Source organism: Trachinotus anak, unplaced genomic scaffold (genome assembly GCF_046630095.1).
Source record: "Trachinotus anak isolate AG129_WGS33_773 ecotype Australia unplaced genomic scaffold, CSIRO_AGI_Tana_v1 ptg000021l, whole genome shotgun sequence".
NCBI lineage: Eukaryota > Metazoa > Chordata > Actinopteri > Carangiformes > Carangidae > Trachinotus > Trachinotus anak.
In genome coordinates, this window is record NW_027273872.1 from 12,083,063 (window position 1) to 12,108,226 (window position 25,164).

The following is a 25,164-nucleotide window of genomic DNA, read 5'->3' on the forward strand; positions in this document are numbered from 1 at the left end:
TTAAAGTAACATGTCACCAACCATTCTGCAGAGCATCTTGCAATTTGCAACGCTGTAGAAAGTTATCTTAAGGTAAAGTAATGCTGCTGTATAAAAAAACAGGAAGCAGCTCTGTATGCATTCAGTCAGAGGATGATAACATAGATTAACGTTGCTTTTAGTTAGTTATTGCCATCTTCCATCACAGCTATTAAAAGCTGTAAGGTGCAGCAGGTTTCAACAACAAAGCAATAAAAAGTGCTTTATGTAAGACATAAAAAGCATTAAGACGAGATATAAAAGAAGCACAAAGCAACATAAAAAGACATAACAGAAGATAAGAATAACCAAATACAATAGGTTCAACGCTGGATCAACAATTACAGCTGCCATGCACACACCATGCATCCAGTGTGTTCCTGTCCTTATAGTGCAGCTGCAGTGCAAGATAAGAATAAATGACTGTCAACAAATTAAATTTCATAAATGGCAGTGGCAAGAAGAAAAGTCTAAAGCTCTGATTTAAAAGAACAAAGACGGAACACATTTTAAGTTTTTCTGTGAGTTTGTTCAGATATATGAAGCATGAAAACTGAATGCTGACTTGGGACAGTAAGCAGACCTGTCCCAGACCAACTCAGAAGTCTGGATGGTCCGTATTGGAGCAGCAGATCATGAATGTATTTAGGCCCTAAAACCATTAACCATTGCTCACAACAACCTTCTTGTATCGTATCATGATACCTTCTTGTATTATGTCATAGTCAACCAACCTCTAAAACGGACAGTTAGTCCCTGTGTTGAGCTTGAGATCACATCAGTCTAGCATCTGCTGAAATTAAAACCCTTATTTATTAAATGAGACATGTTACATTGGGCTCCAGGAGGCTGACCACCTCCATGTTGAGGCATTGAGGCTCCATCTCCTTAAGGGAAGGTGTCTGGAGTTGTTCGAGCACTTGCTCCACTGTGACTGGAGAATTGAGGAGAAATTAGATATTAATTCATTACTGGCTGCTGTTTTTACTTTGATTTGATTTGAGATTTGTTTTTTTTCCGGAGTGTCAAAGAAGTTTAGTCCGTCCGCTGCTGCTCGTGGCTCCATGCTGAGCAGATCCACTCCTAGCTCATTAACTTCAGCATATTTGTAGGCCTTGACTGTTCCCTTGCTGTTGGTCTCAGTGAAAATGCCCTGTGAGGCTGCTGGGGAGACTGAGCTCCCCTCCATCTTTAATGAGCTACAGTCCACTGAGCAGCACATCAGCCAGCTCTGGGTGTAGCAGATGAAAGTGGGCTCCTGGCTGCCTGAGCTGGAGGCAGCCTTCCTGTGTGGTGTTTGCTGCTGGCAAGGTGAATAAATGAGACAGTAGGACGTCATCTCGTACATCTTGGTTGACTGTGGAGAAAGGGAAAGTAAGACCCTCCCTACCAATCTTTGATCTCACTTTGGAGCATCCCCTACTGCATGTCATAGCTCTGGAGGTAATTGACTCCACCTGGCTGAGGAGCTGTTTCTTCTAGTGGATTTGAGAGTTGTGGGCTCGGGTGAGAAACTGCCTGCTGACAGTTTGATGGCAGCCAGACCCCCACTTTCCTCATACCCTCTGAGTCCATCCTTTATTTTTTTCTTTCGGCTGCTTATTTGAACTGGCCTGCCCACCCCCCTGCTCTCTCTGCTGATGTTGGTTGGTGCAAAGATAAAAGAGTTTGTAGTTGTTCGATGGCATGTTATCCTAAATGATAACAACAACTCCTGCATAGTGCAGACGTTCTGGATTTTAATTAACATATTTCTGCACTGATTCGCATTTGGTCGCTGTTTGTGACCCGGGAAATAAAATTAAAATGACTAAATTGCAGTTTAAATACATATACATACTAGATATTGTATTTATACCAAACCCTGCATTCTGTCTGGGACTCTGGCTGTTTTGACTCAGTGAGGCTCCAAGCATTTTAGTTCCTGTTGAGCACTCCACGACTGGCTCATGGCTTTTTCTACCTAAAAATGGAAGCTTTTTTTGGACATAACCATTGCTTCAGCTGCATTTCAATTACTGTATATCAGAATGTAGGTAACTGCTACTCAATACAGAAATGTCATTAACATGCTGTTGAAGATAGTTATATGGAAATGGCTTAACTTAAGACTTAAAACTTTATCCTAGATGTGTAGACTAGAGTATCCAAGACCCAAGCCAGTCTAACTGAGTCAGATAGGGTCCTGTTATATTGCTGTTGATCTTGGTTTTACTGACTCTGTACGAGCTCTGATTATGTATTGTATTATAATCATCTTAAGAGAAAGATGTTTTGATGCAAGACAGATCAGGTCTGGGGATGCATTTTGAATCGGGTCTGATTTTTCAGGGGTCTCTTTGGATCGGGTCTCTTTTGATTAGAAAACTCATCGGGTTTGGGTTGGTTTTTCACAGATCCATTTTGGATGAAAGGGACCTCTAGTCTTTAAAAGACGTAGAGGTTTATGATGTCTTGTGGCTTGTAAATTTCCATATCAGCGCTAATGAGTTGTATTCCTAACTCAGACTTCTTTGGGTGACAGGACATTGTGTCTGATGCCCTGCAGATTTGTATTACTCCCTCTGTCACAAATGAACAACACCTGCCACATTGGTTGTAGCCTGCAGGAGCTCAGATGCACTTTTTCTTTTCTTTTTTTTTTATTGATCCAAGTTACTAATGGCTCAGTCAGTGTAGAGCACATATTCAAGTGTTTACTGAATTATTTCAATTATGCATTCATTCAGAAGCTGCACTACTCTTGAATCAATCATCATTGCTGAACTGGGATTGTGTTAAGCCTTGATATTGTGTAGTCCATTGTGTTCTCTGAATTTGAAAATGTGCCAATGGAGAAGAAGAAAATGCTCCATTTTTATGCCTCCACTCCAGCGACAACCAGGGCTGGAGGCATTATGTTTTCAGGTTGTCTTTGGCACAAATATTCAAAGCCCATCTGAACACACCATCCATCTTTGGAGAATTTGGTTTGTTTGAGTGTTTTCCTGAAATCTGTGCTGTTTTTATTCGATCACTCGGAAGACAGTCAACCAGTTGTTACTAGAGCTCCAGAGAGAAGCTGAGAGAGGAGATGTTGTAATTTCTATCTGGTTTAAGTGTGTAGTTTGTGCAACTTTTCATTTTGATTCAATTTACTTCTTTAATTATTGTTCATCTGCAGTCAAGCAGTTATTAAAAAGACCAGTCGCTGATAATTTGATTTAAATGAGTTTGTTTTCATGGCGTTTGTCACCTCACAAACTCTTTAAACTCGGCAGATGTGACGCCCGACCTTTACAGCACAGCGTTCATTCATCAAACACTTTAAACATTACCCAAGAACATAAAACCATCAACATCACCATCACGTTTTGTCCCTCTGCGACGCCTTTGTCATTCTCTGAAGGAGGTTCTCACTGTGTGGAGTGCTCTCTGGCATGCCAAAGCCCCGCAGGCTGAAGGGAAGAAAGTGGAGTATTTTCTTTGTTTCTGTAATATCAGAGATTGTTAGGCCAAATTAGTGTGCTTGAAGCGTTCCCTCTTCAGCCCTTTGAAGCTGCCTGATGATCCACATTCTGCCTCTCTCTCTCAGAGGACAGCAGCCAGGCTTTTTAGCTATAGCCTTTATTTGCTCTGAAGGCCCTGCTCTTCCTCCATCTCCATCCTCCTTCACGGCCTCGCCTGCCTCGTTTGATGGCTCGGAAAGCTTCAAATGTGGTTTGAAGAGCACCCTTCAACGGCAACGGCCTCTCCCTGGAAGTGACAGGTTTACTCCCCGGGAGCATGTGGCGGCGAGGTGCTTTCGCCCTACTTGTCACATGAAAGCTCGACCTTGCCGTCGCCCCGTAGGTTAATTTGACAGACTTTGTGAACACGCAGCAGCAAGCCATTGATTATGGTTCAAAGAGTCTTTTATCAGCCGCTGGTAATGGGCATCCAACGTACAGGGAGAACAACAGCACCTGACTCGTCCTCTCCATTCACTGTGGGAGAAGATGGTAACGGACAGAGCGAGAGATGAAGGGTGTGTGTTTGTGTGTGTGCAGCAAAGCAAGCCGCTTTCATTTCAGGTGTGTCCATGCGTGTAACAATTGCCCACGTGCAGGCATTTCAAGATGTAAGCTTGTGTGTCAGCAGGAAGGAAAACACACACCTCGGTTGCGACAATGCGTCGCGGCATTAGAGCGGGCACTTGTTTTGTTGGATCATGCCTGCCCGGCACTGTTTATGCCTGTCTCCACGACAACGGGCGAAGGTGACTCGGGTCCCCTGTCACTATAGCAGCATGGTCACCACAATCCAACACGTGAAAAACAATCGTAGCTTTGTTTCCTCACAGCCGGACTCTCTACCCTCTCTGTCACAATTTCTCGTTTTCTCGCCCCTCTTCCCATCGTGTTGTCGTCTTTCCGGCTTCATCCATCATTTTGACCCCTCTTCTCTCATCTTCTCTCTATTCCCAAGTATGCTACACCTCATTTCTCATCCAGCCCTTTTTTTCTTTCCTGTCTTTTAAACCTTCTCTGCCCTGTTATCTACCACACTTGCACAGCAGAGAAGATGAAAATGAAGAAATTGTCCTTTCTGTCTCTTTTACAGTGGACTCATTTCCTCACTAGGCTCTTCTATGACACATGATGATTCTTGTATAACAGGGATATGGAGAAATGGTAGAATATGATTGAATTCCTACTTCGCCAACATAAAGAGGCCAAAGCTCACTGTGTTAAGGAACAAAGTCTGCTTGGTACACACTTAACACTGAGACTGTAATGTTTCCTGTGAGATTGCGTTTTTTTTTTTTGTTTATTTTTGGCGGAAGTCTTCCCCTACAAAATAAAATGCCTTAGATTTTAAGTAACGATTCTTTCACTCCTCATAAGAAAACAAAATGTGAAGAGCCAGTGGAGTCTCACAAGCTGATTCAGACTTACTTACCACGATGTGCCTCCTTATGCTGGAAGCTCATATCAAAAAGAACTGGACAATTTACAGTGCAGTAAATCCTCAAGAGCAGTTGGCAATGTGATACAAAATCTGAAAATCATTTATGACGAACAACGTTTAGGGACTTGGTATTTACGTTTAATAGACCAAATACAAGTGTTGTTCTTCATTTTAATTCTAAAGTCTAAGTCTATAAAGGGCTTTACAAGGTGTGTATAATATTAAAATTGCACTAATCATAGTCAGGCATATGGTACCTTTGGACTTTGGACTGTTTGTGTTCCCTCCAAAATAAAAGACATTTCTGCAGTTTATGGTTGTTCAGATCTGAAACTAATATTCATTTCCTTTATGCCAATCATTTGCACTATCTCATAATGAACCCATAATAATAAATACAACAAGGTTACATATAATATATATTAATGTATGATATATTAATTTTATTCTGTGCTTTTGCCAACCTCTCATTCTTTGCCTCTCAGCTGAGGTCTGGAAGAAGCTCCTCCTCATCCTGTCCCTCTGTCTGTCCTCCTCCAGGTGCTCTTGCCATCCTGATCCCAGAGCTGGACCTCGTCATCTCGCTGGTCGGCTCGGTCAGCAGCAGCTTCCTGGCTCTGATCTTCCCTCCCATCCTCCAGATCATAGCTTTTCACACGGAGGGCCTGTCGCCACTGGTGGCCGTCAAGAACGTCGTCATCAGCCTGGTGGGGCTGGTCGGCTTCCTCACAGGAACTTACATCGCCATTGAGGAAATCATCGGGCGTAACGCACAGAAACACGAAGAGACGTTCTCCTCTTACATGGTCCAGTGAGGGAGTGAAGTGACTCTTGGCAGGTGGAGGTAACCCACCCAGGACATCTAGAAACCATTTTAGGGCACATTTGAATTTTGTCTTCTTTGATTCGCTGCTGTTGGACATGGCAGCCATTTTAGGGATAATCTATAAAATTGCTGAAGCAGTATGAGGGTGTAAGGATTGGTGGTGCTTGATGTTGTGTTTCATTATGTCACTACGTCCTGTAGTACTCACATCTGATCAAATCCAGCCACTTGCAATCGAACGATAACATAGTTATGGTAAAAGCTGAATAATTCTTTCAAGTAGGAGACGCCTTTAAATGATTTTCAGAATCAAGGGTTTTCAGAGGTCTGTATTCATATTGACAGCCTGAATATATTAATGATTTTAATGTTTCTGTCGAAGAAATCAAACTACCTCACAACCTGGTATCAATTTGGTCTTTTAAAACTTTTCTAACATCCAGATTAGACACTGATTCAGAAATTGTGCAGACTTCTAACCCTCAGCCCAAACAACAGTTCTTTTAGACTTCTTCATCACCTCATTTAAAAAAAAAAAAGAAAAAAAATATACATATTTTGTTGCACTTTGATTTATGCCTTATTCCGTGAGACAGCACACTACTTTGACAGTAGTTTTAGACAACTTATTAACGTTATATCAAGTAACAGTAACTTAAAAATCAATGTTGCAAAAGACAACAGAGATTTTTTTTTTTTTTTAAACAGGGTTGGGTATCACATTGGTTCAGCCTTGGAACCAGTTCCAAACGAATGAGAGCCACTTTGTGCTTTTCGATTTCGCTTTATCAAATCCCGACAGTGAGGTCAGCACCTGCTGCCCCCCTGTCTACATCAGCAGTTACATGTGTCGGAGCATCTAATACAGAAGAGCCTCTATCATGTATTTCACAACAACGAGAGCTTCATCTTAGAATCACAAATACACAAATCTTATTACTTTATCGTTACATTACTGTCACTTTAGCTGCAGAATTAGCAGCTTATATGAAAAAAGGGAACACAGCGTCTTTATCTTTATTAACATGAAGTGACCAATCATAATACTGCAGTTTTCTTGGATTGGATTACTATGGAAACAGCTTGAGTCCAACATTTCTTGCTGCCAGAAAACGTGGAAACAACAATTTATAAAGTTAAGGCGTCTGTTTAACAAACTTGATCAGTTCTGGACAGGTGGACTAAAAACATCAGACATAAAGTAGATCAGATGTGCTTCGTATGTTTGTTTGTGCCTGAACATTACCAACAGTTTAGGAAGCCTGAGCAGCCTGATAATCAGACTGGCCTGTCACTTCATTTTTACCTTATTAGTCTAACACTGACTCACAAACCAGAGCTGTTCCTTTTCTTTTTGAGATCCAGATTTCTCATAATTATGAGCGATGGACCTTGTAATTATGAGATACTCAGCGAGATCATTCTGATTAATTAAATTTTACTCGTGAACTCGTACAAACTAAGCAACGAAATAACAAAACAAAAGGGAGGAGTTTTTGTTGTCTTATCTATTTCTCAAACAACTCAAGTAAAATCAAAAGGAAAATAAACAACATTTAACTTATTCATGACACGATGAAGAACATTTTATTTTGATATTATTAAGTTATAAAAGTGTTCTTTTTTTTTACTGTTGCACGTTTTGGTTTCAAACAAGAAACTGGCTTTGATAAAAAACCCAAATTGAGAGGCACAATGAGAATCAATCAAATCTTAACTGATACCCAAACCATTTTCTGAGCAAAACAAACATACACAAGATTTTTACAAACTTAGTTCTTCAGTGTTTATGTGGGACCTCTTCTGTTTGTTCCTGTCTTTAAAACTTTTTTTTTTTTATGTGTTTTTATGTTTTAATGTATTTACTAAATTAATGATTCTGTATTTTTTGAATATTTTTTTTTTTTAATTAAGACAGCATGCATTTGAAGAGTTACAACTAACTCTCACTAACTTTTATTTCAGTTTAATTACAGAGAGACTCTGCATGTAATATGTATGTAAAATAAAACATGATTGAAGTACTAAGCTGTAGGTATTATGAGATTTGTACGATAAACCCAGACACAGGTTAACACATGTACTGTAAGTTCATCATGAAGCTTCTGTACTGTTCAATGTCTCCAGTGTTGATGTGACAGTCGGAGCCTTATGTGTAAAGGATTTGTAACAGCTGTTGCTTTGCATCACCACAGCCGAACTTGTTTTTGTGTTGCACATGGAAACAGCCTCAAAATGTTTCATCTTATTTTAAATAATTATTCTCCGTCACCTGTGGGTGGATTCATGTGCTAAAACTGTTTTAATGAGATTTTCTCAAAATTTGTAACTGGACACTTTTAAGTTGATGATGATGATGATGATGATGATGGTGATGATATTGATGATGATGATGTGCAGCTGCCCAAAGAAGACTAATTTAGTTCATTATTCCAATTAAACAACCATTTAGTTCATCAAAAAAAACAAAAAACTAAGAACTAAGCACTCTTTGCTTTCTTTATTCCCTGCTCAGAATAAATAACATTCAAAGTGTCCTCATGTGTTTTACTGTCTTTTTCAGGCATATACCAAAACAATTATTATTGGTTCCTCTGAGGGTTAAAGTGAAACACAAGAAACATTCATTCATCTCAGCGCTGGCTGCACAATTTCCTTCAAGTCACTGGACTGTGCAGAGCTTTTTCTCCACACTCAGCAATAACAAATTCTTTTATTTCTTTTTTTACACATCAGAGGTCACAACTATCAACAGAAATATACCCAGAAACAGTGTAGCCATACTGGACAGTCTTTATTGTTTTGGGCCAGCTCTTTTAATTTGCACCACTTTTCAGGTGCCACCAACAAATCGTTCAGCTGTATTCCAATAAACATATACCTCCTCTCTTTATATGATTGAGATCAACAGAGCACTGAGTCCAGTAGCTCGGCTTAACATACAAAGGCTGATAACTGATCACCATCAAAACCAAATGTCATTTGAGTTTATTATACCTGAGATGAAAGTATTCCACTTTGTCAGCTTTAGGATAAAAGATGTGCAAACAGCTTATATCTGATCTTGTGAGAGTAACATCATCCAAAGACTTCTTTTGTATTTTTTCTTTATTGTAACTGTGATTTTGATTGTACCGATGAAACAGAAGACCAGAGTTGAAACTGTCCACAAATTCAATTTAAAGGGAGTTCAAAACAGACAAAACAGACAGTTGTTCATCGTTACAGCTCAACAGCTGAGCTTACTCCTCTCGCAGTTGTTCATGCCTTCAGTTTGGTTTGATGGTAACAATGGCAGGAAATATAAAACAGATTGTATTTTACGATCGAGTCATTCAAGAAAACTTTGGAAGAGCAGAACGATGTCTCTTCCATAATAAAATGCTAATTATAAAACAGCTACCCTTTCACAAAGTTTGACAAAAAAATGAATAAATAAAAGAATGAAAATTTCACATCTTAAGGTCACTGACCTGAATTAGATTTCATTAACATGGTGGTATGATTACCTTGAAACATACTGCAGATTAATGATTATTTTCATTTTCATTTATTCTGCCAAATATTTTCTCGATTAATTCATTGTTTTGTCCATTAAATAGTGGAAAATGGTGATTGAAATTTCCCACAGCTGTAGGTATTTTACGCATTTTCAAATCAAATCAAACTTTTTATTCCTACAAATTCTCTGAACTCTGATGTAGCAGCATTTAAATATTAAAAACAGCACTGATGTGCTCCTGAAATCAGTTTACAACACCAGATTTTACATGCATCTTACCCGGTTTTGTATTGACTTATTATCCCTTTATTTTGGTAATTAAAGGATTTTCCAGAAATGACGGTAATTCGAAGGTGAAAAAGAAAAAAAAAAACACTCCTCCTTGACTTGAGTGAAAAATGGACACAAACACACGCAGTATGAGTTGTTTTATACCTGGTGAAAGTGAAACAACCGTCTGTCAGACAGTTTGTTGAAAACTAGATTCATGTTTTAATAAACACCCTGTCATTCACTGAGATGTTTCCAGTCCTAATGCAGCAGCATAAATGCATGAGGACACTCTCATGGCAGTGGCCGCACAATCATATCTCAGAGGTTAATACACTTGTTAATAGACTGGAGGAAGGCCACTGTGACTTAAATGGTTGTTGCTGACTTCATTTTTTTTTCTAATCATTTTAACCAGTCGCAGACATGTAATTGATTTTCTTTCAGAAAACCACTGATCATTCCAGACTTGATGTCTTTGTTTACAGAACATGCTCACAAGTGTGTGTTATGAATGTTATTGACAAAACTTCAAGGTAAGAGTTTATAATGCAGCCCGAGTTTTACAAGAAATAGGAAAACAAGCACAGGCTGTATTATAAAATGTTACCAAACTTTCACATGTTGATGAAATTTGTAAATCTGTAAATGCAACTTTGGTGGTTTGATTGTTATTTAATTACTTGTATAAATATCAGACATGTGTATGTACGGTATACAACACAACTGTGTACACTCCTGGTCAGTGTATCAATGTTAAAAATGGTGATTCATGTGATACAAATATATCTGAGAAGAATGAAGACATTTCAAAAACAGAAATGTTTGATTCATCTAAAATGATCCATATTTAAAGAACTGCGGCTATTGTCAGTTCTCCTTTCTATTCTTTCATTCTTTTATTTTTGTAATATTTTATATGTCTGCTTTTATTTCAGGTGACAGATTGGATCCTCCCGGGCAGGGATGATGTCAGTCTTACACAAACCTGTGCAGAGATGTTGTGTCAGTCTTCAGAGATGATTCTTTTCAGCTGCTCTTTGCTAGAGGGGGGCCTGTTGCTCTACCTTCTACTTTAAAATACTCTGAAGTCGTTCTATTGGCTTCAAGTCAGGGGACAGTTTTCACTTTTTGTTTCTTCACTTACTCTTTTGTGTGGTTTTGACAGTGTGTTTGGGCGTCTTGAGACTGGGAGACATCTTTTCATTCAGTGTTGGGTACACACTTGCATTTGTCGTGCCGTCTATAATCACCCCCCCCCCCCCCCCCCCCCCCCCCCCCCCCCACACACACACACACACACACACACACACACACACACACACACACACACACACACACCTTTTGCTCCAATGCAGCCCTGTATCAGCGGTGTATAGTCTGTCACAACTGCCACAGCAACCTGACACTCCCTCCACATCTCATTCCGTGTCTCCATGTTAAGTTCACACTATATGATTTCAGCCTTGAGCTTCCACTCACAGCGCACTATAGTCGCTTGTTGCATTGAGGTTGTACACACAGCCGTACATTTAACAGGGGTGTGCTCAGTTTTGTTGTGTACTTATATATTTGTATTGCTGTGACCACAAAAGGGCAAACTATTATCAGCCCTTGCTGTCAGTGTTTTTAGTCTTTGGGTACGTTCACACTACTACATTTTCATTTTTAAACGGCGTTTTAAAATGAAAAAGTATCAGAAATAATCTCTGTACATATTAACATTCCTGTAAACATTTCACATGACCATTCACGTACATTGGGCTTGTGCATCCCAGTGTAAACAGGAAGCAGGTTCTCTACTCTGCAGTTACAGAAAATACTACAAATGAGGACCAGCAATGGCTGAGATGTAAGAGCAGAGTTTTCCTTGCTCAGACTGACAATGAGGTGGAGTACAAGGTGGTCATGGTGGCGGAAAACATAGACTGGGGATTGTTGCTTTCATTTGGGCAGGGTCACGTGATAGGAGCATTCAAATCAGGGAAGGATACTTCCAGGCTGTGACTGAAATCAGTTACTACTCCTGATATAAACTGTGGTCCAATTCAGGGGCCGCATCCTTCGGAGAACGCAGTCTACGGAAGTATTGCCCCCACGTAGCCATTGTAGACAAAGACGGCCAAACCGAAATGAGACTTTACAAAAGTCTGCATTTCTCCCTGTCCAGACTAAAACACAGTCTCAGAGTTTTCAAATTAAAACGGGGCCAGCATTTTCAAAAGTCTTTGTTTTAGGGGCTCGAAAACTCTGGAGTAGCACAGGGGATGCATTTTAAATGAAAATGTGGATGTAATCTTTGTGTCAGCGCTCTGCAAAATGTAAATCCAAGCAAAAGATAAAGGACCTTGGAGCTCTGAGGGCTGAGTGCTGTTTTTTTGACCATGTCTCCTTGGTTTGTGTTCTTCTTCTCCCGATCCCTGAAGTATAAACGCTTTTCGACATTCGCCGCATAAGCAGTCGGGGTAATCTCGCTCACCGCCTAAATGATACAAATGAGAGTGAGGTCGATTGGATTGGGAAGGACAGAAAAATGTCTGTTGGGGTTAATTTTCCTTCGCAAAGCTGCACTTACGGTCAGCCAGAGATGGAATTTCATTAACCCGTGTGGGAGCAGGGGAGTCTTTAATGTAGGCCGATGTATTCAGACAACAGCACCATACATTTTAGATGAGCTGGTCATTATAGACTGTACACATGCCTGCGTTCTTGCTGAATTCTGAGTTCTTGCTGCATGAGTTTTTCAGTTTATAACTGACAGTTTTACATTTGTCAGCGTTAAATCTCACTTTCTTCTGGACCCCCCCCTTTCTTCATCTGTCGCCCCCTGCTGTGAGGACAAATAGTTCCTCGGCTCTCCTCCTCTTCTTCCTGCTGAAATGACTTCTCTTTTTCGCTTATTACCGTCTGCCTGAAGAGGACAGAGAACGCTCTTTGATTACACCTATTCAGCACTTCCAAAATCGCTGTAAACTAAGCCCAATTCACTGTGAAAAACACACAGACCTGACACGTGACATTGAAAGACTCAGTTTGTGTAATTGTGTTCCTGTGTTGAATCAAAAAGGTCACATTTTGATCCCATTTATCCAGCAGCAGCAGCAATTTATTGTTCTAATATTAATATTAATAATTCTAGTATTGGTAGTTACAGTAGTAGTAGAACCATGTTAGCTGTAGTATTATAAGGTAATTAATCCATCCATCCCTTCAGCTTTGCCACAATGGATGTCAGTCTTGGAAGATGTATTTGCAGAAATTTAAAGGAGCTTTTTGTAAGTTTTGCTATTGCTACACAGCAAAAACCACAGGCCTCTGTTTACTTATCAATCTTGTCAAAAGCTTCAGCCATTGTTGCCTTTACAATACGAGAGGTTATAATATGTCCTCTGAGCAGCGGTACGTCTTCAGAGCAGCCGGAACCCCACAGTGACTCTGTATTGTAAAGTGATGAGATAGTCTAACTGGGCCAGGGCTACCTGGTTAGCATGCTAACTTAAGTCAAAGAAAAGAGGTGACAGAAACAGAAGCAAGATTTCTTTCTACCACTGGATACTTGGTGAGTAAAGGAATGATGTTTGATGTTGAATGTTTCTTTAGGACGGGTAAGTAAACACCTGTTAATGCTAACATTAGCTATGTAGCAATAGCAAAACTTACAAATAGCTCCTCCAAGTAAAAGTGCAAAATGTAATTTAAAATAAAATGAATCATTATGCAGAAACAGTCATTTTTATGTGTTATGTCATTGTGACGAAGAGCGCTTCGTAAATATGGCACCATGCACTTTTGACTGTAAGGGTAGGGAAACACATGCACTTCAATAATTGCACAAGCACTTTAATAGGAGCAACAGCACTTTATTGAAGATTGGCACAATCCATTTGATTACATTCCATTTTGCACATTTGTATGGTTAGACTTTGCACTATTGATGGATGAAATATTTGTCTCCATAGTTATTGTCCTTTTAATTTTGATTGGCTGGCAGGTGCTGTGTAGGCCACGCAGCTCCACCTGAAAGAGAGGGACATGGGAGTAAATGTGCAGCCATGTTTTAAGGGATAAAACAATGAGCTTAGAGTTAAGCCAAAAGGATGTAATGGTTGATGTTATGTGTGTGTGTTCGATAAGTGTATGAAGGTGCAATGAGGGAGAGCATAAAGTGTGTTAACTACTCACCAGTCTCTTTGTCTTCAGGGTGTTTGGGCAAAAGTCTTCCCCAGACAACGGACCCCATGTTTTATAGTTCCGGGGGTAACCAAGTGTAAATTGGTGTGGGGTGGTTGAGAGATGTGTATTTTATTGTGGTAAATGTAATGTGGTTTAGTGAGGTTTTGTTTCATTTGGTAGTGAAGAAATGAATATGTATATAAGGGTGTGAGGATGTGTGTGTGTGTGTGTGTATAGTTATAAGAAAAAAAGGTGAGCAGGCAGTGGATCCCTGTGAGTGGAGTCTCCTGAGGTCATTAGCTGATACACAGTATCAAAAGGCACCATTTTAACAACTTGTGTGTTGCTGGTCTGATGCTGGGTGATGCTTGCTCCTGAAGATGGATGAATAAAAGGCCTCATCCGTTACACATGCCAAACCTGCCTGTGAGTCATTTTATCGCTGTATTGTCCAACCCTAATTGTGGTCCATCTTACAGTCATTAATAGTAAATTGTATTATTAGATATTTTTAGTTATTTTTGAATTTGGTCAAAAAATGTTAATCTGAAAAGAAATTAGCAATGAGCTATTAAATAAATGTAGTGTAGTAGAAGCAGGATGTAGGGTAGAGTGAAAAATGAAAAAGTATTTAAAATTGAGCTCAAGTGCAGCATTTGATTAAATGTACTTGCTTTCCATCGATGGTGGATATAGCAAAGCTATGTCCTGTCGCTCCATCTGGGACCACAGAGGCCATAAAACTGCACAAACTGGACAAACTGAGGGCAGTTCTGCAGTGGTGGTTTAACGGTTTTTATGAAAGTGTTCATTTAATTATTCATTTATTTACCTTTACTCTTTTTTTCCCTGCAGTGAAATGTGTCTCACCATAGACAGGGGCTGAACGACGTCATCGGTGAGACGCAGCGAAGGGAGGAGGCAGAAAAAGACCAACACTAACTGCAGGAAGAGACAGTTTTGAGGTGCCGCTAACATTATTACTGTGTGTTCAAGACTGTTGAATGAATATTCCTGAAGCTATGAGTGTAAATGAGCAACCCGCACATTCTCCAACAATTCATGTGACGCTGTGCTGAGCGGCACTTTGTTTTTGTTTTTTCCTTGAAATCATGGAGGCATATGTTAAGCATTAAGCTACCGCAAAGGCCTCAGGAGCACAACATACTTGCACAGTAAAAGAGGGATCCCAGAAAGTACAAAGATCCTCTCCTCCACAGACATGTATTCACAGCTGGTACACAGTAAACCTACTGACTCCCTGCTGCAGTACTTTGTTGTTGTGGGGTTTTTTGGCAAACGTCTATTCCTCCACCACGTGAACAATGTCTCACGTCCCAGAGAAAATGAATGGGGTGGAACTGGGTCTTCACCACAGTGGAGGAGCAGACTGTCTCTTGTTGTTATGAGGAAAAATGAAACAGGCATAAAGGCGAGTCTGTTTTCATGATCCTATGTGGCTGATCAATAACACTGATTATATCCTGTATTGACAATTTGCCATGATGGACGCTCTGTCTGTTTACACTGCAGTCATCTCTAATGAGAGTGTTGGCATTAGGGTATTAGAGTATATTGTGAGGAAAGAGCAGGATTTTCATACATGTTAATGTTATGAACATAGTAACCAGCATGAGAGCGTTGGTTTGCTCTTACCTTGTGCAGCAGGTGATTAGTGATGGGGACTTCTTTGCTTTTACCCTGACCTGTCAGTTGATGTTTTTGTGCACACCTCTTACTGTCCTCTCATCTGTGTCAAGGGTTTTGCTTGACCCATGTCAGAAAGACAGCATGTACTTATCAAGACTAATAACAGCTTTTATTTTTAAGGAAGGAACAAAATAAAAAACTTCTAAGACTACATGAGGCGAGTATTTCACACTCAAAACAGACCATCAGTGGATTTATCTGCAGGTGAGTGAATTAACAGAATGCACAATACCAGGGTTTCTGCCAGTTCAATTCAATACTTTTCAAGACATAAGCAGCAAAAAATAAATAGATGGCTGGGCTAACAAATTTAAAAATATAGAACCAAATCATATAAAGTTTACAAAGTCATTTTACATAAGGTCAGAGGTGAGGAATAATAGTCAATAATAGGTCATTTAAAATATCTTTTTTGGAGTTTACTTTCCATAGTTCAACAAAGTTAAAGGTGGTGTAGGTGTAAATCAGAAAAAAACTGCAGCTCTTCCCACCCCTCCAACCTGACGAGCATGGGCATGGACGCATGCCATTTATGGACGCAGGCAACACAGCTGCAGGTGTGAGCCTTTGGCTACAGTTAGCAGAAGGCTAAACTATTGGCAACATTCAACACAGCCACGCTTCACCTGCTTTCATGGTAAATCTACCTACACAACCAACCCCTACAACACAGGAAAATGCATAGCAGCCTGTTACCTGTCCAGGAGAACAACAGCAAGTTCTCTCCATCTCTGAAACACGTCACTGATATTGACACACATCCATCTGAAAGGACGTGCACGTGTGTCTGCATTTGTAGAACAGCCAATAGGAACTCTCTCTCTCTCTGAGAAGACCGGTGATTGGCCAAAGTCTCTCGTCATCAGCCAGATTTTCTAAAGCCTGAAAGGAAGTGCAGACAATTATGGAATTTCTGCCCACTGATGCCAAGCCAACATGTCTGAACTAACCATGACTCCTTGACTCGCTCACTGACTCACCTTAATTTATAGAAATAGTTTTCAAGGAATATTTTATGAAATGACAGAAATTGTAATAAATGTAAAATATCATCCTGCAACGCTGACGTGTCCAACCAAAGCCATGGTGTTTCACCAGACACTGTACCTCAAGCTTTTAGAAATTTGAGCAGATGCTTGCGTGAAGGGCTTATTGTGGATCCTGCGGTTTCCTTTAGACTGTTGTTAAAGTCTTGTTTTGGGGTTGGGCGACTCTCTCAGCTCTGTCAGGAACATGCAGCTGCACCACCTTTCGATGAGAACTGGGAGATAAGGAAAAGCTTCCCTGTAGAGACTCATCTTAAAGGACACTCTGCTCTTACTTCACATCATTGGAAAGCTGTTTTCCATTTTAAAACTGAGCGAGCTGAGAGGAGAATAATGTGTATTTTCTGTTTAAGAACATGATCAGGTCTTGCTGTGAGCAGTATGGCAAATGGCTCTAATTGAAAAGCAGCAGCCACGCGCTGATGATTTCACTGCTGTTGCAAGATGATTAATGTAAAAAATGCATTTCTTAATGTGATGGCTTCCATAATGAATTGCTGGTTGAATGATTACTTGAATCCTTTAATTTTGTAAAACTACAAGAAATACTTTATGAAATTCTACATATCTATACTTGAAACTACCCAGTGGAACTAGTCTCTTTTCTACTGAGTTGCTACTGGACATTTTGGCTCCGTGGGTCCAAATCCTAAATTTGTATGAACCCTGAAATGGACCCTTATGAACCTGAACACAACCATTAGCAGCTGGACCCAGGACTTAATGGACTCTTGAAAAACAGAAAAAACATCCATTACCCATTTAACTTCAGTGTACAGAATTTCTGTTTTGGTGCTGTGCTATATTAGTGTCCTTTGGTTGTACTGGCACACATAAACTGAACTCAAATATCTAAAAGGCCCATGGTGAAACTGACTCAATGGAGAAAGATTTGCCTGGATGGTTTCCTGCTGGTTCAAATACAGCACCCATGAAGCAAAAGGGATTAACACTAGCACAATAAAGCAAAATTCAAATATTTCTTTTGATTGGTTGGCTAAAGATGCAGCAGGCATTGCTCATGTCATCAAAGCGTACAAAGCATTCAGCTCTTGGCAGTTTTATCACAGAGGTGGTGGATCAGAAAAATACTCATAGGAGCATCACATCAGAAAACACTGTTATTGGTTGTTTTGGATGGCAATGAGAGACTGATTTGCCATTTAGACACTTTTCACACTTGGTCACTTCATGCATCGTGGACAAATCAGTTAGACATCCAAGTGTGAATGTATCTGAGAAGCATTCAAGGTGGACTGAGATCTGATTTTTCAAACCGCCACTGGATGACATTTAGACACTCTCCATCCAGATGTTGAAAAAATATAAATGCATCTGTGTCTCCAAGAAACTTAAGTAGATAATATTTTCTCCTCCCATAGTGTAACATCAAATACAATAAATACACTTTACAAATTTTGTCTCCTTTGTAGTTCGTCCATATGATGAATTTATGTGTTTATGTCTGGTTATTGATTAGTGAAACTGTTATTGTTGTAACTAAACTGCTACAGCTTCAGGTGTATCACCACCGCCTTCTGAACTAAAGACTGACCTTGATTTACATGTAGCCTGGAAAACAAAGACGAACTGCAATCAGATTTGTGATCTTGTCAACAGAGACACATGAATGTGGCAAATGTAGACAAAAGTGTCTTAAATCTCATCTAGAGTTTATCCAAATATAGGACACTTGAAATGAGGCCTTAAGCTGAAGGCCTGGAGGCTCAATCCTGGGCCTTTCACAAGTAGTTTTAGTCACCCGAACTTATCCAATATTTATTCTTTGCATGGCTGATCAGATCTGTGTAGGAAAGGCAATAATAAATGAACAAGACTTGTTCAAGTCAGACCTTGTCCAAATCCAAAAGTCCTGTTGGGTCCAGTCAATATTTTGGCACAGACCAGTGACCTGCAATCTAAATCAGACCTGACTCGGGACCTTGATAGATACAAAAGTCTGAACATGGACTCATCATTTTTCACACTACTTTTTTTTTCATCACCCATATTTTTACAGTTACTCTGAAATCCTGCCTGTCAGCATTGTGAGCTTTGACCTCTCAGCCGAGCTGGAACATAGCTCTGACTCTGAACCGTGACTAAAGCTGTTCTCACGCCTGACCAAAACACTTGAATCCAGAGCTGGGAACCTTTCTGCAGTTGTTTGGGGGAATGTGAAGACTCCAAACTGTGAAATAATTGCAAATACTGAAGCTACCATCAACAAACTTCAAGCCTGAGCTCCCCTGAAAACATGATTGGTGAAATATTTGGATGTCTCTCAAATATTGACGAAATCTTAAATTTGCCTTGCATTTCTATTTTCTTTATCTCCATGATCATGGATCATGTGGAAAATTAGGCTGTTATTGATGTATGATTCATGCATGATTGTGATTCATCACTGATTCACTGTAATAAAGATACCAGCATGCATATTCTTTTGCCATCACCATTGAAGTGTGTCGGCCATTAGCAAAATGCTCTGTATATATCAGCAATTACGTGTACAACTGTTACTGAAATAAACAGCGTCTCCCTCGCCACACCTCTGTGCTGCTGAAAGACGCAGAGCAGGCAGCAGCAGCAGCTACTTTTTGTCTGTTATTAGTCATATTCTCAGTCATAGGAATAAAGACTACATCAAGTGCTTCATAAATGTTGTATGTTGTTTTTGACCATGAAAAAGACAGAAAAAAAAAAAGGAAAGAAAGAAAAAGAGCCCTCGAAAGCCATGGCATAGTTTGCTTGCTGTACCGATGAATTCCTGCTTTGGAAATGGACATTATATTGAATGTACTGAGACAACAGTGTTTACTTGAGAATATCTCTTCAGTTTTCCCTCCAGCTGTTTGCTAACCCGATTCTCTCCTGTGTCTCAGTTATTTCTTATGCCAGACCACAACTCTAGCCCACGCTGCCTCCTCATTTCCTAAGACCTCAGTCTTCAGCTGGAAGCCATCTCACCTCCACCCTCACCCACCTTCAACCCCTAAAACTATTTTTACTAATAAACACCTTGCTAACACGTAATTGTTCCAACTGAAATAATTTCTGTCGAAGAGATGGTGAGTTGAGAATAATGCATTATATCTGAGTTCACTTGAAGCAATTAAGGCAACTTTGAAACCCTGCATGATCAGTTGCGATTTGTATCAAAAACTCCAGAACTTTCCTCAGAAAACCATAATTCATTGGTAGTTGTCAGTTCATCTAATGGTGCATAGCTATTAGGAATTGGGCATCCATAATTGCATCCATACTTTCTTGTAAGCGTTTACATCATCTGAGGGCCCTTCAGTTCTTGTTGGAGGGTTCTCAAGCTGCACGTGTGTGGAATAATCAATGGATGTCTCACATGAGTCCATTAATGATCTGACCTAAACAGGGCTTTCTTCATCCAGGGGTCATCTCTCACCCTTGACCACACTGAAATTGAAGCTCATGGCTGACAGCATAATCATAATATGAGCAGAAGTTCACCTGAAAGATGTAACATGCACAGAGGCTGTTTTCATTTTATTGCAGTGAAATGGATTTTTTTTCATGCATTTTTGAACTTGTTTTGACGTATAAAAAGCAACTGCTTTGCAAAGTGCAGCTTGGATGATTTATACTTGTTTATACAGAGGGAGAGAGAAGTGACATAAAGGAGATGAAAGTGGGAGGAAAACTGAGGAGATGAATTCATAGAAAAAGAGGGAGAGAAGCCAGATGTAATCTTCTGTATCTCGTGTTCCATCTATTTTCAATTTAATAAATGAATGAATTTCAACTTCTGTTCAATGGCAGAGAATTTTTGCGTCCTTCCTGTCACTCCATAACGCCTCACCTCTTCCCCTTTAATCTTCTATCACCTACTCTGCTTTCCCTTTTCTACCTTTCTTTCTTTCATTTCTTATCCTTTGTCTCTTCTCTTTTTTCCATCATAACCTCTTCTTTTCATTACTGCCATCTTCTTTCCCATCTTCTTCCCTCCTGCCCTCTCCCCTCCACATAAACCTCCACTCTTACAGTAATAATTCTTTTTTATAGTCCTCCTCTGTCCACATTAGTGCTGGAAAAAACTACACAACCAAATCTTTACTTTTTACAGTTTAAATTAAAAAAAAAAAAAAAAAAAAAAAATGAACAAAGAAATATTTTCTACTGGCATTTTTTGAGTTTGATACATATCCAGTTTACACTGACACTGCAGAGGAATGCCAAAGAGACCGCCCGGGAGCCTCAGGGCTTGTCGGATTCATTCATTTATCAGAGTCACAGTGGACAGTCCTCATTAACCTGCGGATATTACTCCTGGTTGCTGCTGCAGGTTCACCTTGGGGAGACTCACTGCTGCAGTTCAGCCACATTACACAACTTTTAGTTTCTGTTCCTGTAAATAGTGGTTTTATATTTTGATTTAAAAATGTTTATTGTCCCCAGGTCTTCCCTTATTTCTTTCTATGTATACAGAAATTAAATGAAGTAAAAGTAATTCTTGATTTCATCAGTCTACAGCTTAATGCTTCGGAGACATGTTGTTTTAATTCATGTTGGTGTGCTCCTCTTGCAGCCAGAAAATGTGTACAGCACCCAAAACTGGAAAAACTCAAAATGTTAAAACTACTCCATTATTCCATTAACTTACCATCTTAATGTGACCCTCATTAGTTGCGCTAAGTGAATACCAGCTTAGTGTAAACTCCATGTAGTTCCCTGTTCTCACCAGCAGAGTGTGCATATGCGCTGCAGGTCGCTCTCTTAATGTATGCTGGACACAAGAGCAAAGATAATCCGTTGTGGGATTTTACTGCGTTTATAACTTTCTCTGTGCTTCATGAACAAATAGTATTTTTGGGATTTTGCACTAAGAACACTCCTACCCTTGAAGGCTGAAGTTTGACCTGCGAGCGTCGTCCCTTCCATTGTATTTTATCGAGCAGATCTCCGCTGAGTTTCATACCTACATTCATAAAATGTTGTTCATGCTAGCTTAGATACTAGCTAACGTCACTCTGTAGTACACTTATATTCTGTGGATCTTTGCAGAATTATGCATCCTTGTATGTATGTTAGAGACTCTAAAAAACAATTGGAGACAGGTTGAATGTATGTGATTATATGTGAGTTCATGATTTATTCTTGAAAATATAGTAACTATTGTTGCAATGTTGTACTTGAAAGCCATAAGATGGAGCCTAAAGTTACTGTGTCTATCTATCCAGCTTTATGCATTCTGTTATGGTGTCATTGAATTCATATTTTCATAAGCAGAGATAAATAGTAGGCTATCATACTGTACAGTGAGGTTTAAATATTAATTCAGCCACAACTACTGCTGTATGCAGGTTGGTTTTTCCAATATGGCCACCCAGAACCAAAACCTATGAGCCTCCAGCAGTAGAGCGCAGGCCAGCAGGTGTGGCGGTTGTGAGGTCGCAGCTTTTGCTCTTTCCTGTGTCCAGGTAAAGGTGGACACTCATCTCTTCTTCTACTCAGCTAAGATCTTTGCAAAACAAAATCACACTACCCGGGTCGACACTGACTGAACACAGACACATCTATACAAGTACTCTTGATTTTAAAGTGTACATATTTACCGTTCCTGTTGAGTAAAATTCAATTTATATTGAATGGAAGGCATTGATTCCGAAGAAAGGTGAGTCGTTATAAACCTCTCCCTTGTTTTTTTGATCCCCCCTGAGTGTACCTAACATCATCATTACCAATAGATACTGCTCATACATTTAGATTAGTCTTAATTGATATCAACTATTACACTGTAGTCCATATACGTTCCTGTACTACATTTAGCCCTTAGTAAGGTTACATTAATGTAGCCTGCAACTATGTATTTTGGTAGGATAACGAGGAAGAAAGTGTTGACTCAATATTAATGTGTGTCCCTGGTGCTCTTGTTACCTAAAATGAAGACAACATCTTAAGTCCAGACCCAGTTTATACCAAAGCAGCATAACACTGGAACTTCCCAACATTAGTCCACACCTCACTGTTTCTTTCCTCTTCTCTTATTTCATTCATCTTCTTCTCCTCTCCTCCTCCAGTCTCACACACTTCATCCTCCCTTTCTACTCACCCAGTATCTCTTGCTGCCTTCTCTCCTGTTGGAGTTGCCTCTTTCATTTCCTCAGCCCATCTTCTCTCTCCTCATCACTCCTCTCGGCTCGTATTTGTTTTCTGTTTTGGTTGCATTTCTTCTGTGCTTTCACGTCTTCACTGCTGTGTGTTTCATCTCACACTGCTGGCTGCAGCAGCAAAGTCCTTTATTTGCCTTAAAAAGGCTTTTCGGTGGCACTAAGCTTTGTTTAAGACTGTGGCAGTGAACAGAAATCTGACTTTTATGTTGTTACGCATTAGCCTTGGCAGGGGTCTGCTCTTTCTGAATTCTCTTTTAGTTTGCCATGCATTTCTATTTTTCTGAATCTTCATCATCTTATATCATGTGGAAAATTACCAGGAGGCTATTACTGATGTAAGATTCATGAATGAGGGTGATTCATAACTAACTTCACTTCACAGATACATGCATACTATCTTGCCATCACCATCGAAGCGTGGCGGGGCAATATGATAAACTTCTCTGACTTTAATTCAAAGATCAGAAGAAAAAAAAAAAAAGAACAACAACAAACTTTTCCACTCAGCCTGCGCGCTGAATTGCCATCATTCGTTTCTCTGTTTTGTAGTGAGCATACAGATATGACTAAACGGAAAGCTTATTCAGAAATTTTGGAATTACCAAAAAAATCTAAGACAATTGCCTCTGAGGAGAAATCTCTGAGGAGATTGTCCTCAGGAGATTCTCCTTGACTCTGTGGGGCCAAACCCAGCCGACGTTGCCCAGTGTCGGCTGGGACTGGCTCCAGCCCCACATTGACTCTGTTTGTTTGTTAAGAAAAGGGCTATATAAATAAAGTTATATTATTATTATTATTATTGTTGTTTCTGGACCCAGAGGCATCTTCTACCATGAATGTGCCAGTGCCTGGCGTGACAACACAGGACAAGCCAGCAGAGGAAGTTGGGGATGGGGGTAACAGCTCAACAGAGAAAGAGGCAGATGATGATGCTGCTAACCCCCAAACCCAGCCCCCCATCACACACACACACACACACACACACACACACACACACACACCTCCTGGCTAACTGGACCAGGCAGCAGTGGAGAGAATGGCAGACCCCAAACACATGGCTGTTAGATAAGATTGGAGTGAAAGCTTAGGATGTAGTATACTATACCCTGCTTTAGTTGGCCGTATACTGTAGTGTTTGGTGTTGATACCTATGCAAATTTGATGTGGCCTCTCTCCGTCTCTATCAGCAATGAAGTGTAGTGACTGTTATTACTGAAATTAACAGCGTCTTTCTCTGGCTCCTTGTCGTCTTTGTGGTGCTGAGAGAGGCGGCTTTCATGGAGCCCTTCTCTGGTGCTTTGATTGGATCAAATATGATGATTTACTCGAGTTTCTGTCAGTGGATGGACAGTGAAGTGATTTGTGTATTTGAGACGGAATGAGACAGAGAAAGAGCTTGGAGATGAGTTTCATATGAGGTGAGCTTAGAATAGGTTAGATCACAGTTTATATCATTAAAACGAACTTTTCTCACTCTAACATGATAAGTTAGTATGTTGTAATAACAAGAACACGGTCCATCACTGCCTGAAGAAACACTGTAGCCTAAAGCAATAATATAACACAATTGATAAATACATAACACAATGATCTGGACTTACATACTTTTAAGAGAATCCTTATAAACATTTGAGTTAAATTGTGTCATAATAAGCGTATGAATTTGTGAGTTATGGTCAAAAACATGTTGTGTGAGATCACCCTGACGTTTGAACTTTGACCACCAAAATCTAATCGGTTCATGCTTGAGTCCAAATATCTCCATATGTCATAATAACGTGAAAATGATCTTATCTTAGTGTGAAAAGGATCTTGTAAAAACAGTAATCATAAAGTTGAATCAGCACCGCTCCAAAACAATTTCAACACAATCTGAATATTATAATCTTCATGAAGGACGACCGACTGCAGGACTGCATTAGTTTTATCCAGGTGTACCTCATGAACTGCCAACTGAGTGCACATGCATTTGCAGATTTAGCTCTGTAGCATCCGATTTGCCACACAATCCCAAAATTGTCTCCCACCTGACTGTTGGTGTTATAAAACTCACTGGAGTTGACTTTAATAACACCCACCGTGAGGAAGAGGTCTTCTGGGATTTGCAAACCCAGATGTGTGAGTGTATCTTTAACAACTACAAGGAAAAGTGTCTGCACTATGTTGACAATGAGCCTGAAAAAAAATGTGTTTCTGCCCTTTTCCACCATATCACATTAAATATTGATCATGTAAAAGCATGTTTTTCTCCTGTCACGCCTCGCCATTAAAGTGTGATTGTGTGTGAAATAAAGTGACAGACAGGAGCGGCGGCTCACAGTGTACGTTCCTTTATTAAGACATGTTTACCAGGGCTCGGTTGGTTTCTTTTGCCTCATCAATATTACAGACATTCAGAGGAAACATTCTCCACGGCGATGTGCAAAACAGTGTATGAAAGGAAAGCAGGTACATTCTCATTTACTGTTGGCTTCCAATGTGACTGGATGGCTTTGTTTTTATATTTTCTTTTTTTTTTTTTTTAACTGTTCCAAAAACACTAAC

At 39.9% G+C, this 25,164-nt stretch overlaps 1 protein-coding gene across 2 annotated transcripts in view; it reads left to right on the plus strand.

The window, feature by feature from the left end:
* Window positions 1-8,310, plus strand: part of slc36a1 (solute carrier family 36 member 1) — a 45,215-nt gene extending 36,905 nt beyond the window's left edge. Inside the window, exon 12 of one of the 2 annotated variants that reach the window (XM_071506978.1) lies at window positions 5,488-8,310. In XM_071506978.1, the coding sequence (XP_071363079.1) occupies window positions 5,488-5,762 (275 nt within the window). In that variant the 3' untranslated portion in view covers window positions 5,763-8,310. The remainder of the gene's footprint in view (window positions 1-5,487) is intronic. The other variant, XM_071506980.1, reaches the window with a different exon arrangement.
* The last annotated feature ends 16,854 nt before the right edge of the window (window positions 8,311-25,164 follow it).